Source organism: Mustela nigripes, chromosome 7, assembly GCF_022355385.1.
Source record: "Mustela nigripes isolate SB6536 chromosome 7, MUSNIG.SB6536, whole genome shotgun sequence".
Classification (NCBI taxonomy): Eukaryota; Metazoa; Chordata; class Mammalia; order Carnivora; family Mustelidae; genus Mustela; species Mustela nigripes.
This window is the reverse complement of record NC_081563.1, coordinates 136869442-136885777: the sequence shown is the minus strand read 5'-3', so window position 1 is coordinate 136885777 and position 16336 is coordinate 136869442. Positions and strand designations below refer to the sequence as shown.

Below are 16336 nucleotides of genomic sequence, written 5' to 3'. Positions count from 1 at the left end.
GCCTTTGAAAAAATGGGCATTGTACACTTTCCATCTGAAGAGGACCTTCCGGATCAGACCATTTGATCTAATCTCTGAAATGTACTCCCGTCCCGGTGGGAAGGCACGGCGAAGTTGAGAAAGAAAATACTGGAGCTTATATTTATATTTGTTTTCTTCCAGACTTTCTTGAATCTATTGCTGTATGCCCTTTATAATATACATAACACATCAGTAGAGTAGAACGTGTGTATAATTTGAGTAAGCAATTATGCATGTATTAGGATGTGCAACGAGACATATAACCAGAAACAGACCCACACGCTGCTCCAGGGCCGCCGCAGAGCAGGGCCTGTGAGCCCTGAAACAATTAAGACCCCTTCACCAACTGGAGCTAGGACCCTGGGTCCAGCGCTCTGTACTGGTTTGTGACAGGCCACCATCAGCTCTTGGAAGAGACCTTCGCACTGCTTCTCTATGCCCCATGAAGCCACCGGGACGCCCTTTCTTTTCCAAGCCTCAGCTTACACGAGTTCTACTCCCAGACACTCTTCAGCCTGCGGGGGAAGGTGAGGCCACCTGCTCGGCCATTTTCCCTTCTCATTTGTCTGAGCCACCGCCAGCCTCTAGCTGCAGGCCCCTAATCACCAGGGCTGCTCACAGAATTTTAAATAAGATCTGCAGGATGCTGTATTCTCTTAGGTGCTGGTTTTTACAGCATCAAAACAATGAGAAAGTGATTTTTTTTGTTCATCTTTTCTGGAGTCCGTGTTCCGGAGAGGCTCCAGTCACATGACCCAGCTGCCTCCCTGGCCTTGGGCAGGAGCTGTCATTCCCCAGGGGTGCCTGCCTTATTCTTTGAAGCAGTCGTCCCCGCTTGTCAAGTCCACAGGTTCCTGAAAGAGTTATCTGCGCCTGGGTAGGGAGCTAATCACAAGCCCCGGAACCAGTCAGGGCTCCTGCTGGGCCTGGGCGGAGAGTGATTTGGAAGTGTGGAGACAGAGGGAGGGAGGAGGGTAGGGGGTGGGGGTTACCGGGAGAATTCTTCTCTCTGTGCTGCCAGGTCACCTTTACTCCGAGTCAGTGGGTGACTGCCACAAGCTTGCAGGTGTTAAGAATGGCACAGTTTGAACTGCTGGGAGGTTTTGCTTTTGGAAAATGGCCTAGTGAGGGACTCTGCTCAATGAAAACCACCAGGAGACTGCGGGAGAGCCCCGGCCCCTGAACTCAGGTCTCAGGAAGGTGGAATCTGGGCCCTTTAGCCCTTGAGGGAGCCCTAGAGGATCCTAACCTAGCTTCAAAGCAGCATTCTGTTGAGTCATGGGCAGGGCCTGTTGCTCTCTCTCCTGGGTTCTCTCAGAGCATCCTGTACGCCACCCCTTCCTCTGGGCAGGAACACACAGGTGTGGCAGAGGAGGCCAGCTTGTCACCACCACGAGACGAACAAGGCCTCCGGTACTTTGGCAGATGTCATGAAGACCCCTCTCAACAGCCTTCACCCGGCTACACGTTGTATCCCAGAGGCTCAAGGGTTAGCTGCTAGTGATTCACATCTACCCCCTTGCCAAGAGGACTGCCCTTGGCTGATGGGAGCCATCTTGCCTGAAGAGGCCTGGGGAAGCGTGCACTCACCCCAGGAAGGGCCCTTAGCCCCTGACCAGCAGCTGCAGAAGGTGACAGCTCAGCCACTTTCTCTCTGAGCAGGACAATGTCTGGTGCACCTCATACTCCAGACCTTTCCACAGGATCGGGTAGGACTGCCAAACCCCGGTGTGTTTCCCTCGCTCCCGAGAGCCCGCCCTCTCAGGTCGCCTGCCCGGGAATGCCTGTCTCAGGCTCTGCTTCTGGGGAGCCTGACCCTAGACACATGATTCAAGTGTTTCCCCTCTCCTCTGAGTCCTTTGGCCTATCTTCCCCAGAGACTCTCGCTCAAATATGTTGACAAACATCCTTAAATATGCAAGGATCCTTATAAATACATGGTGTCGCTTTTGTGCGGGACGTAGTCCTACAGAGCCATTCTTCCTCTCACTGTGGTTTTACCGGAGGTTACTGTTCCAGTCCACCTAGGTTTCTGTGTTTGTGTCTACTGAGCTGTGAGCTGATCTACAGAGTGGCTCCCAGGATCTTTAATAAACTGCCACTTACAGTCCAGATTTTAAATGTAACTCCTACACTCGGAGTACCCCCTGTGCTCTCGCGCTCTCTCCAGAGCTCTTGCTTGAAGAGCCTGCATTGCTGACACTTACGTGGACTTACGTAAGACCAGCACAATCGTTTTGTTGACAGGCCTCATGAGAAACTGATCAGAAAAATAGCCTTCTTACCCCACATAAGCTCCAGCAGATACCGGTGACTGGCTGGCCACGGTCAAGAACTCAGGAGACACTGGTTTTAACTAGAGTTCAGTGAGGAGCTCTCAAAAGGAGGCAGAGTGAAGTTTTTGTCCTGTATCTTGAGGCCGACAGAAGCCACCGGCCACCCTGCCTCCTCCAGCCGCTCCTCCCCACCCCACACACTTTCCCTGCTCCTTTCATCAGTCTGCGGGAAGGCAGGTGGATCCAAGGAGAGGGTGAGGTCCCTTCACACATGCTCGCTCGGGGGGGAAAGAACGTGTGCTGTCATACCGTTCCTCCCGTTGGATCCTACAGGAAATAAGAAAGCAAAAGGAAGCAGAGTGGAGGCCTGAAGACCTTCTGCATGCCGCTAAGCAGGTCGCAGGACTGTGGCCAAAGCCTCTGGCGCCTTGGTGAATGTGACAAACGTCTCAGCCAGGCGGCCACCACCATATCTCTTACGCATATCTCCACCTCACCTCAGAGACTGTGCCGTCGCCCCTGAGAGCGCTACTTCCCTGAACAGGTAAACTGTGTCATGACGTGACATGAGCAGCAACTGCAGGGGATACAGAAGATACAGTACATATACAACAGAATACTGCTCAGCCTTTTAAAAAAATAAAAAAAATTTTTTAAAAATTATAAAAAGGAAAAGAAAAGGAAATCTTGCCATTTGCTGCATACAGATGAACTCCGGATAGAATAAGCCCGCTACAGAAGGACAAGCGCATCATCACTTGAGTCACGACTGAAGTGAGCGGACACGTACCTCAGACAGACAAACATCCACTCTAGAGGGTAAGATTTTATTCTCAGGGCCCGGTTTTCTCTCTCTCCCCCACTTTCAATGACAAACATATACTTTAGGGTTTCCAGCGCGCACTTCTCCATGTGACCCCCACCTCTTCCTCGCTCATTCTGGCCCACTAGGGACCTCACAACCCATTGTTCCGTTTGTCAGAAGCGTCCCCAAATAAGCGTCGCATGCTTCGTACAGCACGCTGCACAGTTACAAATTCATCAATAAAATCCAATTCCATGGTCCAGCGCTTGCTCTGGGCACAGCAGAGCCGTAGTCTGTGGGCGCTCTAAATCTCTCTGCCTCTAGTTTATGTCAGGGCAATTAAGCATCCAAGTATGAATTTTCTACGTTTTTCCATTTCCCCTCTAAAAATGGATCCTGCATTTTCTAATCCCTCTCCTTTAGCTCATGTACTTTCACTAATGAAAACAGCCATTTTCATTACAGTGTGGTATTTAGAGTTGGCAACAAATGAAAAGACAAATAAAATCAAGTGGAGGGCCCAGAAATAAACTCCAGGTATAAATGGGAATGTAAAATACAGCAAATAAGAAAGAAAAAAAGGTAAATTAATCCAGAGCTCTGCAAGTTCTCTGTATAAAGGTCCAGAAATAAATATTTTTCAGGCCACACACCATCTCTACCCCATATTCTTTTATTTATACACACACACACACACACACACACACACACACACACACGTGTGTGTGCGCGCACGTGCGCATGCGCTTTTAAAAATGTCACAACCTGTCTAGCTCACAAGGGTATATAAAACAGATCAAAAGTCAAATCTGACTCACAGCCCATAGTTTTCCATATGGACAAAGGTAAAACTAAATCCTTCCTTACATTAATATACACACAACATAAGGGAATACATTTTTGTGTTTTTGACACTGGGAGACTAGGAATGATGAAAGATCTCTTAGACAAGACCAAAAAGTAATAATCATAAAGGAAAAGGCTCTAGCTCCACTAGAATACAACTGAATATACACCTTCTTGATGATGTAAAGAAGTCCACTTCCAACAGTACAGCTGACCAGTTACTCTGGTTGTCTACCACTATACTCCTATATTAAAAACAACTAAAAACGCAGATTAAAACATAAAAATGTTCAATACTTCTACATAAATCTATTGATGTTCTGATTAGAAAGTGAAATATATTTAACATCAAAAACCAAGTGAAAACTGAAACCTGAAAAGGTAAGAGAGTTTTCATTTTGAAAGGATTTCCCAAATCAAGTGAGCCTGATCTTCCACTTCTATGGTCTGGTGGGGTGCGAGGAGCAGGATTCAAACCCAGAATCCACCCTAGGTGCAAATCAAGTGGAAGACCCAACCTCTAATCCTGCAAAAGCTGAGACCTCAGAGGGACCCTCAATAGATAGGTGAATTAGAAATACTACACCCGACCCTCACCGCCTTCCCAGGGAACCCTGAAAAACTCCAATCTTATCACTAAGTAAAGAGGGCAAAAGTCTCTTCTGTTAATTTTATAACAATAAGACAGTCTTCTCATAGGTTTGTAATCTGAATTCACACTGCACATAACATGAAAAAGCCAAAAAGTAACAAATTTTATTTAAAGTAGTGCCCAGTGCATGCGCTCGGGCACCTAGTAGAAGCAAAACAAATCATTACTGGAGAAACCCACCTCCACCCTAAGTCTCAAAGTCCAAAAATCTCAGCTCACCATCAAAAATCCAAAAACAAACAAGGAAATGAGTTACTACAAAGTGAGAGCTAATGATACATAAAACAGAGTCAGATGTGCCATGACTCCCTATGTTGGTATTATCAGATGTAAAATATTAAGTGTATTTTTAGAAAACGTTGACAATAAGAGTAAAGATTACAGAAACTTTGAAAAACAATCCCAAAATTCATACGCAACCACACGAAACTCTAATAAACCAAGGCAATCCTGAGCAAGAGCAACAGAGCAGGCCGGATTATATTTACTGATTTTAAAATATGTTTCAATACTATAGTAATAAAAATATTATGGCACTGGCATAAAAACAGATGTATCAACTAATGTGACAGAAAAGAGAGCAACAGAATCCAGAAATAAACCCACTCATTTACTATAAACTGATTTTCAACAAGAGAAACAAGAATACACAATGAGAAAACATTGGGAAAACTGGATATCCACATGCAAAACAATGAAACTGGACCCTTATTTTATACTACACACAAAAATCAAATCAAAATCGTTTAAAGACTTAAACATAAGACATGAAACTGTAAAACTCTTAAAAGAAAACACAGGGGGAAAGCTTCTCAGTATTGGCCTTGGTGGTGATTTCTTGAATATGACACCAAAGGCAACAAAAGCAAAAATAAACAGCTGGGACCACATCAAACCAAAAAGCTTCTGCATGGTGAAGGAAACCATCAACAAAATGAAAAGGCAGCCCACAGACTGAGAGAAAATACCTGCAAATCATTTATCTGATAAGAGGTTAATGCCCAAAGTGTCAAGAGGAACTCATGTAACTAAACAGTGGGGGGGGGGGGGGAAGGTAGGGAAGAAACAAACAAACAAAAAAACCAACTTTAAAAAAATGGGGAAAAGACCTGAGTAGAACTTCCTCCATAGAAGTCATAGAAATGGCCAACAGATACATGAAAAGGTACTTGACATCACTGATCATCAGGGAAATGCACAACAAAACCACAGTGAAAGATCACCTCACACCTGTGAGGATGGCTATTATCAAAAAATAAAAATAAAAGATAATAGTATTGACAAGAATGTGAAAAAGGAATCCTTGTCATGTGTTGGTGGGAATGTACATTAGTATGTCCTCTATTAGTATTTCCTCTATGGAAAACAGTATGGAGGTTCCTCAAAAAATTAAAAATTGAACTACCTTATGATCCAGCAATCACACTGTTGGGTACATACCCTAACAAACTGAAATTAGGATATCAAAGAGATAACTGCACACCCATATTCAATGCAGCATTGTTTACAATAGCCAAGATATGGAATCAACCCAAATGTCCATCAGTCAATGAATGGATGGTTAAAGAAGATACGGTATATATACAACAGAATGTTACTCAGCCTTTAAAAAAAAAAAAAAAAGGAAATCTTGCCATTTGCTGCAACACAGATAACTTTGGAATAGAATAAGCCAGCTACAGAAAAACAAAGACTACATGACCCCAGTGATAGCAGAGATCTGACACAGTCAAACTCATAAAAACAGAAAGGAGAATGGTGGTTGCCAGGGACCAGAGGAAGGGGGAATCGGGAGGTGTTGATCAAAGGGTACAAGGTTTCACTTGTGCAAAATGAATGAATCCTAGAGAACTACTGGACACCATAGTGCACATAGTTAACAATGCTGTATTGTGTACTTACAAATTCAAGAGGGTAGATCTTCTGTCATTTTTCTGATTTTAAAAAAAGGAAGAAGCTTCTAGAAATTAAGGTAAGTTTAGGACATCATATGTGAGGATGGTTTCATGGATGTTTTCATATCTTCAAACTCATCAAGATGTATACATTAAACTTGTAGAGCTTTTGTGTACGTCAATCATAACTCAATAAAGAAAAGAAGACTAAAGAGCAAGAGACTATAAAAATGATGAAGCAGATCTGAAAAATAATTAAGTGGAACTTTTTGGAAATAAAGCACAATATACATAAACAATCAGATTTAACACTCGATAAATCAGTAATAGGAGGGTAACTGGGGGAGGGTGCAATTAAGAAGCCACTGCCGGGGCGCCTGGGGGGCTCAGTGGGTTAAAGCCTCTGCCTTCGGCTCAGATCATGATCCCAGGGTCCTGAGATCGAGCCCCACAATGGGCTCTCTGCTCAGCGGGGAGCCTGCTTCCTCCTCTCTTTCTGCCTGCTTCTCTGCCTACTTGTGATCTCCGTCTGTCAAATAAATAAATTAAAAAAAAAAAAAAAAAAAAAAAAAGAAGCCACTGCCACTGTCCAGGGTCTTTTTCTCCTGAGCAAGACAGTTTAACAGTAACTGCATTTATTCTCCCAAAGAAAAAACGAGGCAAATATATAAAACAATGGTTTTCAGGACAGGAGACATCATGTAATGAAAGCAATGATCCCTTGAGAGTAAAGAAATGGATGAGGCAGATCCTGTAATTGCTCAGCTTCCTGGTGAAGGGATTTCCCAGGTCCATCACCATCCGTGGATAAGACTATACTCTCCTTTGAACCTTCGGGGCAAATCAACTGACGAAATACAAGGGGCCTATTTCTGTACTGTCCATTCTGTGCCATGGACCTATTCGTCTACTTTGATGCAAATACCATTCTGTCTTTGATATTTTAGCTTTATAGTAAGTCTTAAAGTCAGGCTGTGTAACCAAGATGGTGTGGTGTTTGCATCAAAACCAAGACATGGACAAAGGGCACAGACACAATTATATGTCCACACACAAACACGGGAACTTCCATCTATACCACTCGATACAGAAAAATTAGGTGAAAATGTATCATAGGCTGGAATGTTAAACCTAAGAGTATAAAACTTCAGAAGAAAACCTAGGAGAGAAACCTTTGTGGCCACGAGTTAGGCAAAGATGTTGTGGCGATGACACCAAAAGCACAATCCAAAGAAAAGAATAATGACTGGACTTCACCAAAATTAAGAATATATGTTCTTTGGGGCGCCTGGGTGGCTCAGTGGGTTAAAGCCTCTGCTTTCGTCTCAGGTCATGATCCCAGAGTCCTGGGATCCAGCCCCACATCGGGCTCTCTGCTGGGTGGGGAGCCTGCTTCCTATCCCCCTCTCTCTGCCTGTCTCTCTGCCTACTTGTGATCTCTGTCAAATAAATAAATGGGATCATAAAAAAAAATAACAAAAAAAACACAGAATGTGTAAGGAATCCTCAAAACTCCAAAATAAGAAAACAGCCCATTTTTATAATGGCCAAAAGAGCCGAGACAGTACTTCACCGAAGCGATACAGGAAAGGAAAATAAGCACATGAAGAGCCGCGCCGTCCCGTGAGTCATGAAGGAAGTACGGATTCCAGCCTGCGGGACACCACTACCCACCTATGAGGATGCCTGAAGGAAAAAGAACAGCCACGCCAAGTCTCGGCAAGGCTGCAGAGAGGCCGAGAGCCTCACGCAGAGCTCGCAGGAGTGTGAGATGCTACTGCCGCCTGGGAAAGAGTCTGGCATCCACTACACTGTCCGGACGCTGCACTCTTATTTGCTCAAGAGAATTTAAAGTATATACCCGTACATTTCAGAGTCGGCTCCTTTGTCTCTTTTCTTCTGTCTGTTCATTTTGGGTGGAGGATGGGTGAAGCAGGTGAAGCAGGAGAGAGCGCACTTCTCGTCATGAGCCCCGAGAAACGTACAGAATGGCTGAATCACTGTATGGACACCTGATGCTAATATAACACTGTATGTTAATTATACTTGAACAGCAACCAAAAAAACCAACTCAGAAGTTTAGAAAATAAAGGATATATTCATGCAAAGACTTGCATATGGATATTTATAGTAGTTTTTACTTACAACAGCCCCAATCTGAAACAAACCATTAATGTCTGCCAACAAGTCAATTTATAAACAAATTATGACATATCCACCCAATGGCTTACTACTGAGCAACAAAAAGGAATGAATGACTGGGGCGCCTGGCTGGCTCAGTTAGTTCAGCATCTGACTCTCAATATTGGCTCAGTTCATCATCTCAGGGTGGTTAAGATCGAGCCTGGTGTTACGCTCTACACTCACCGGGAAGTCGGCTTCTCTCTTCCTCCCTCTCCTTCTGCCCCGCCTCACACTCGCATACTCTCTAAAATAAATAAATAAGTCTTTAAAAAGGGGGGGGGGGAATGAATTATTGATACATGCAACATGATGAACCTCAAAATAACCATGCTGAGTGAAAAAAAAGCCAGAATGCCCCACCCCAAAAAAGAGTATATATTGTGTGATTCCACTTCTATAAAATTCTAGAAAAAGGGAACTACTCTATAGTTACAGAAAGCACATGAGAGGCTACCTGGGGATGGCAGGAGGGAGGACACATGGAAGTCTGAGGGATTTTTGACACATGACCTTGATGCTGTTATTGGTTCACAGGTGTGTACATACATCCAAACCTATTAAATGGTATACTTTAAATATGCATAACACTATAATTCAGTATACCTTAACAGTGCTTTAAAAATAACTCAGGAGGTTGAGAAAATTAGTAAAATTTTAAAGATAGACCTGAACAAAGTATCTAGATTTTAGCAGAGAAAGACAAAGTTATTGAAAATAGAGGTTAAGACACATAAAAGAGAAGATCTAAGGTACATTACTTCAGTGTTCCAGAAAGAGAAGACCGAGAATGGGATACAGACAATGTTTGAAGAATGATGGCTGAGAATTTTCTAGGTAGAAATCAATCCACAAATCGTAAAAGCCCCATGGATTCCTAATGGAATAAATAATGGCAACATACACCTGGACACATCAAAGTAAAACTATGGAACACCAAAGATTAAAAGAATATCTTAAAACTAGCCAGAGATAAGAGACCTTCAAAAGACAGATGCGTACACTAATAGCCGAATTTTCCACCACAAAATAGAAGCCAAATGACAGTGTGGTAATAGCTTTGATGTGTGGAGAGAAAGTAACTGTCAGCCTAAGGTCATATACCCAGCAAAACATTTTTCAACAACAAGGAAGAAATCAATGTATTTTCAGACTAATGAGAGTGGAGATTTTTCTTCTTTTACAGAAGTTCTTAAAAAAAATATGCTTCAGACAGAAAAAAACAATCTCAGAAGTAAGATCTGATATTAAAAAAGAATGAAGAGATAACACATTTGCAATTATGTGGGTAAAAAACATACAGAAATGGGCTTAAAAAGAGAAAAGAACAGATTTGGGAAAATATCTACAGTGTGTATAATGGCAAAGCACCTACACAAACCTAGAACATATACTGAAACCTACAAATTCTGGATGGGCACAGCATACAAATATGCTAATATCAAACCTTAGTAGAAATACGGGAGCAGGGCGAATTCTCACTCACAGCTGGAGGAAAACAAAAAGTGACCCGTCAGCTCCCAAGAGCCATTCAGAAATGACATGTAAAGTTGAAGATGTGATTACCTTGTAACCCAGCAATTCCACTTTCGGGTCTAGCACTGAGAAAACCTCTTGCATTGAGCCTAAGGAGGCATATATGTATATACATTCATTCACTGCAAATCAGCAAAAAAAAAAGAAAAAGAAAGAAAGAAAGAAATTGGAGACAATTTCAATGCCCATAAATAGGAGAATGGACAATAAAATGTGTTATACTCATGGGAAGGAGACCGCTAGGGCACCTATAATCAATGAATTTGACCAACATGCCTCGATCTTCAAAAACATGATACTGAATTTAAAAGTCAAACTGAAGAATGATTAATTCCGTATGATATTTATACACGTGCTTTAAGGACTCAAAACAATTGTAGATGTTATTAGTGTGTACACCGAATTGCAAATTATGAAAACACAGATTGAATCCATGCCAAATATGTAAAACTACCTAACATTTATGTATACGTGTATATATATATGCTATATGTATAATATAAATATATACTTCAACTATAAAATATAAAGTAATATTTTATTTCATTTTTTTAAAGGCTCAGAAACAAATAAAACAAAATGTTAATATTAACTAATTCTGGATCATTACCCAGGAGTCTGTTGCATATTTTCTGAACTGTTCTGCATTTTTAAACGTTTCTCAAAACAAGAAGTAAAACAACAGATACTCAGCAACACGGGTTTCAGCACATGCGCTAGAGCTAAGGCCTGCAGAGAATCTCTGCTGCAGTATTTCATTTTCTGGTGAATGTGAAGACAACTGAAGTGAAATGGGAACGTGAGTAAGAAAACAGGCCTCTTTATCGAGAACACACGGATGGATAAATGACAGAGAGATGCACGCATACACCGTACACACGAGAGTGCAGAGACAGATAAATTGATGTGTACAAGTGCATATACATCATACACATGTGGGGAGACAGACGGACAGGTAGATGGCGTGGAATAATGCCCCACCCTCAAAGATGTCTGTGTGCTAATCCCCAGAGCTGTGACTATGTGACGTGCCTGGCAAAAGGGACTTCGTGCATGTCACTAAGGACACAGTCCCCAAGATGATAAGGTATCCTGGATTATCCAGGTAAACCTAAACTAACCACACGAGTCCTTCAAAATGAAAGAAGAGGCAGAAGATAGGGTCTGAAAAGTGAGACTGAACAAGAAGGAGCAGACCTCAAGTGCGAAGGGGACCCAGCCTGCCCTTGGTGGTCTGTGACACGGAAGCGCAGCTGATGGCCAGGAACAGAATCCTGCCAACCACCCAAATGAGCAGGAAACGGATTCCCCACTGGGGCCTCCAGAGGGAATGCAGCCCTGCCAACACTCTGATTTTGTCAGGTGAGACCAATACTGAATTCTGATCTACAGAATTATAAAATAATAAACTAGTGTTCAAAACAAAATTTACACGAAACTAGTAATTTGTTACAGCAGCAGTTACTCTGTTACAATAGAAAACTAATTAATGGGATGGTCCACATGTAGATGGGAGAGTAGATACACATGAAGACGGAGGGAGGGTAGATGAGAGACCCTTCATCAAAAGTTTTCCTGGGGCACCTGGCTGGCTCAGTGGGTTAAGCCTCTGCCTTCGGCTCGGGTCATGATCCCGGGGTCCTGGGATCGAGCCCCACATCGGGCTTTCTGCTCTGCAGGTAGCCTGCTTCCTTCTCTCTGCCTGCCTCTCTGCCTACTTGTGATCTCTGTCAGATAAATAAAGAAAAAATCTTTAAAAAAAAAAAAAAGTTTTCCTGTTCGGTTATCTGCAAAATAAGTACACGGTAAACAAATCCTGTTACTATTAATGTCTGTTATAAACTAGCCAGAAGTTACTATGTGAGAAATGGACGGATTTCAACATACTAAGGAGGAAAAATAAGTTGTGCAAATGGCCTCCTGAACAGTGAACTCAAAACTCCTTTAGACCAGGCACTACCTCTCAGCATTTTCCCGATATTGCCCCTCAGACTGGGCATCAAACCCCTGTTTCTGAAGATGGACTAAAATATGACAGAATCGGAGAGGGCACTTCTCCAAGAAGCTCTATCATGAAAATGAACTGAGTTTGAGACCTCGTGTGAGTCAAAAAAAATCGGTCATCTCCTTTATCAAACCTTTGCATCCCAAAGGCTATCAAACCAGTGATAGTTTGATAGAAGGCTTAGTAAGAAATTTGCCATTAAAGGGAACTCTTTTAAGCCCAGCATCACATTCCCTTCTGAACACCTCTCCAGAGAGGTGTATCCTTCATTAAAAGGAGAAGTCTTAGCAACCACTCACCATGAGTGGTATGATGGAAGACACCGGGTCAGAAAACTCAAACTCAGACTGCAACCCTAAGTGAAGGCCTTCTCACCCATTAGCTGGCTGAGCCAGGGAAAGCCATTTCTGGCAGACATACCCTAGAATTACCTTTGTGTAATCCTCTCGAGTGTGGTGTGACTTGCTCCTAACAAAATATGGCAAAGGGAAAGGTATTTTTGCTGATGCAATTAAAGTTTCTAATCAACAGAGAGATTATCTTAGGTGGGCCTGACCTAATCAGGCAAGCCCTTCAGAGGAAGATCTGGAGCTCAGACTTAAGGCAGCAGAGGCACATTCTGTCTCCATTGTTGGTGCTGATGAAGCAAGCTACCATGCCTCAAAAAAACAAACTCTGCCAAAATGCTGAGAATGTAATGAAACCAGATAGTGGGAGGGAGAGCACTGAAGTTCAGGGGTCAGAGAGGTCCTACCATGATAGTGCTGTCTTTGCTGAGACAAGGGAAGGCCAGCCAGAGGGGAGCTGTGCAGGAGGAGGCCCAGGATCTGCACGTGCCAATACTGGAGCTGGAAGCTCCAGCAAGCTGGAAAGAACTCCAAGGACAGTCACAGGCCGGTAAAGGCACGAATGATGGTTCATTCGTGGTCGCCCAATAAATGCTTGATAGACATAAACACCTCAACAGCCTCGTCCTCATCCAGGACTCCGGCTTCTCCTTTTCCTCCCCTGCGCCCTCTCCGACCTTCCCACCCGTGCCCTTACCTAGAAGCTCGCTGATGGAGGGGCCAGTTTTTTGGCTCCCACAAAACCAGATGTGAAGACTATGATTTGCGGGCGCCTGGGTGGCTCAGAGGGTTAAGCCGCTGCCTTCGGCTCAGGTCATGATCTCAGGGTCCTGGGATCGAGTCCCGCATCGGGCTCTCTGCTCCGCGGGAGCCTGCTTCCTCCTCTCTCTCTGCCTGCCTCTCTGCCTACTTGTGATCTCTGTCTGTCAAATAAATAAATAAAATCTTTAAAAAAAAAAAAAAAAGACTATGATTTGCAAACTCAAATGTAACACAACTGGAAGAGGTGGGAACCGAGCAAGGTGCAGAGCACAGGCACGCTCAGTGGGGGCGGCCACTACTCAGTTCCCGCTAGCTGCCTCCATGCAAGAAGACAGGACAAGCCTCTACAGAGCTCCAAATACTTCAAGACAAGCTAGAAATTCAGGTTTTTATGTGAAATCTCTTGGTATTTATTTGGCTACTAAGAGTCAAAACTTTTAAGTATGGCCAACCATAACGAAATTCTCACCCAGGCTGCGCTTGGTCCAGGAGGTGTTGCAGACATCTCTCCAGGCCTCCCAGAGAATCAACCTGGCGCCACCAGCTTGGTATGGGGACGCTTTCCCTGTGGCCTCCATATGTGGCACCTGGCACCTAGCAGGTGCATGGCAACAATCTGTTGTATTAGCTAAACTGAAGCCTTGGGAAGATGGAAGGAATCAATGAGGCAGTCAACATTAGTCCCTCACCCCACATCTCCTGGGACCATGACTGAGGTCCAGAAGCAGGCTTGGCAGCTGTCACTCCATGCAATTTAGTGCTTCTTCCACATCGGTCCAATGTGTGAGATACTGACGGGGCACAAGGTCACCTGCCAACGTCCCTGTACTCCCTGAATCCATGAGCAGCTACTCTGGCTAGCATCCATTCCATCCGAGGAGCGATCCCTCCCCTACTCTACATGGCTCAGGGGTTTGTGGTAGGGTTGGATATCCCTGTCACACAGGCAGTGACCCTTCTTTCGCTCAGCTTTGAACAGCTGGGCTCCTTTTGGGAAGGATGCAATGTGGGGCAGCACAAAGAACAGCTCCTGCAAGAGTGTTCCCTAGGGGCCAGCACCCTGAGCACCACCTGGGAGCCTGTTAGAAATGCAGGGTCTCGGGCCCCATCTCAGACCTGAGGGACGTGTCTCAGCATCAAAAGAAAATCCAGGTGACGCTTGTGCCTGTTGCAGACTGGGGAGCGCAGAGCACAGATAGCAAGATAGCAAGCTGCTATCTGCCATAGGGGCTCTGAGGTAAGACTTGCTGATTCAGGGGCAGTGGGTGGCTCAGTTGGTTAAGCATCTGTCTTTGGCTCAGGTCACGATCCCAGGGTCCTGGGATGGAGCCTCCTATCGGGCTCTCTGCTCAGCAAGGAGCCTCCTTCTCCCTCTCCCTCTGCTGCTTCCCCCTGCTTGTATATGCTCATGCTCTCGCTCGCTCTCTCTGGAATAAATAAAATAAAATCTTTTAAAAATAAAATAAAAAACCTGCTGATTCACATCAGGGTGCTTGGAGAGGCCGCCCGATCTGTCTGTGTCTCAAGATCCTCAGGGGAAAAATGGCAGCGGGGGCGGGGGCGGTGATCACGGTCACACAGTGCCCAGCACATAGCAAGCCCTCAGTGATACCAGCTCTGGACATGCGGTCCTGCAGACAACTGAAACAGGCAGAGACCTCATCTCAAAGCCTGTCCAGACGGCACATCATCTCTAGCCATGAAGGTTCTGAGCAGCTGTAGGGAAGAATCAGGAATCTGCACTGCTTCTTGAAAAATATCTCAGCTTTGGGTCAAATACCAACAATGAGGGAAGAAGGCAGGCAGGTTCCAGGAAGAAGAGAGTAGGAGGCTGAGATGTGGAGGGGGAATTCAGGAAAGCATTAGGGCTCTGGGCTCAGAGTGCAAATTCAAAAACAGGAGATGCGGAGGCAGCACGAAGTCACCCTGAGCAGGCCCGGAGGCCACAGGAACACCAGATCCAACAGCTTCTCTGGTGGCACAGAGGAGTGGGGCCTCATGAAAAAGTGGCCTTCCCCCTTCATCCCTAGGGGCAAGACCGTCCGTGATTAAAGAGTGGGGTCAGTAAAACCTGTGCGTCCCATCTGTTGTCTGGACATGCTGCGCGTGCACTTGTCACAGAGAGAAGTCTGCAAGAGAGCGCCCTGCACACCAGCAGCACCCCCAGGGCAGAGGCAGTACCAGGGTGCTTTAGCATCTCCTCCTCGCTGGCCTCTCTTTCCAAACTCCTCTGCAAAGGACACGTACCGCTCGCATAAATAAAAAAGCAGTACAAGCTGTAAATAACTAACGCACTCTCTCCTCAGGACTTAAATGGGTGGGTGGGTGTGTTTCGACTCCGTTATTTCCAAAATCTACTGGATCCCTGGCCTTGGAGAGGCACCCCCAGAAAGCACACAGTCAGGCCGGGGGTCTGCTGTGCGGACGGACTGATGGGGAACCTCCATGAACCTCCTTTCCCCATGAGCCTCCAGACCCTCACTGCCACACAGACGTTTCTGGAACCCCTGTGAAGGCTTCCCTGGGTTAGCAAATCACCCCGATAGCTCCGGACAGACAGAGCTTGCCACGCCCCCTACCTTCTGGAGCAGACGCTCAGCTTCCGTTTGCCGTTTCTCCGAAACATCTTCGCCTTCCTCCACAGCGGTCCTTTCTTCCCTTCAGGCTCAGACACCCGCTCCTGGGACACTATCCCCGAGGCCACCGGGCAGGAGAGCTGAAAACACCAGACATGTTGGCATCATATTGCTCAAAGCCCTGTAGTGTGAACTGGAGGCCCAGGGAACACCATGGCCAGGTCTCCCCCCAGCCCCCAATCCCACCTCTCTAGGAACCCCTGCCTTTTGGAGGAAGGAGGGCCCAACTGGGTCTCAGCCCACCCTACCCCCTCATCTGAGCCTCAGCACATCTTTATTAACCACCACTCTCGGAATGAGGAAGTGCCTGCGAGGCTCTGGAATCTTGGACCTGCCAGTGTTGCCCACGGTTACATCAGAACAGAACCTCTTCA

General features: G+C 45.1%; 1 protein-coding gene across 5 annotated transcripts in view; it reads right to left on the bottom strand.

The window, feature by feature from the left end:
* The window catches only part of ZNF831 (zinc finger protein 831), a 107271-nt gene that overhangs the window by 49209 nt on the left and 41726 nt on the right, over positions 1-16336 (bottom strand). For all 5 annotated transcript variants that reach the window (XR_009405506.1, XR_009405507.1, XR_009405508.1 and 2 more), the window contains exon 3: positions 15906-16042. Coding sequence is in view for 2 of the 5 variants with exons in the window: in XM_059407327.1 (XP_059263310.1) it covers positions 15906-16042 (137 nt within the window). In the remaining 3 variants the exon portion in view is untranslated. The remainder of the gene's footprint in view (positions 1-15905; positions 16043-16336) is intronic.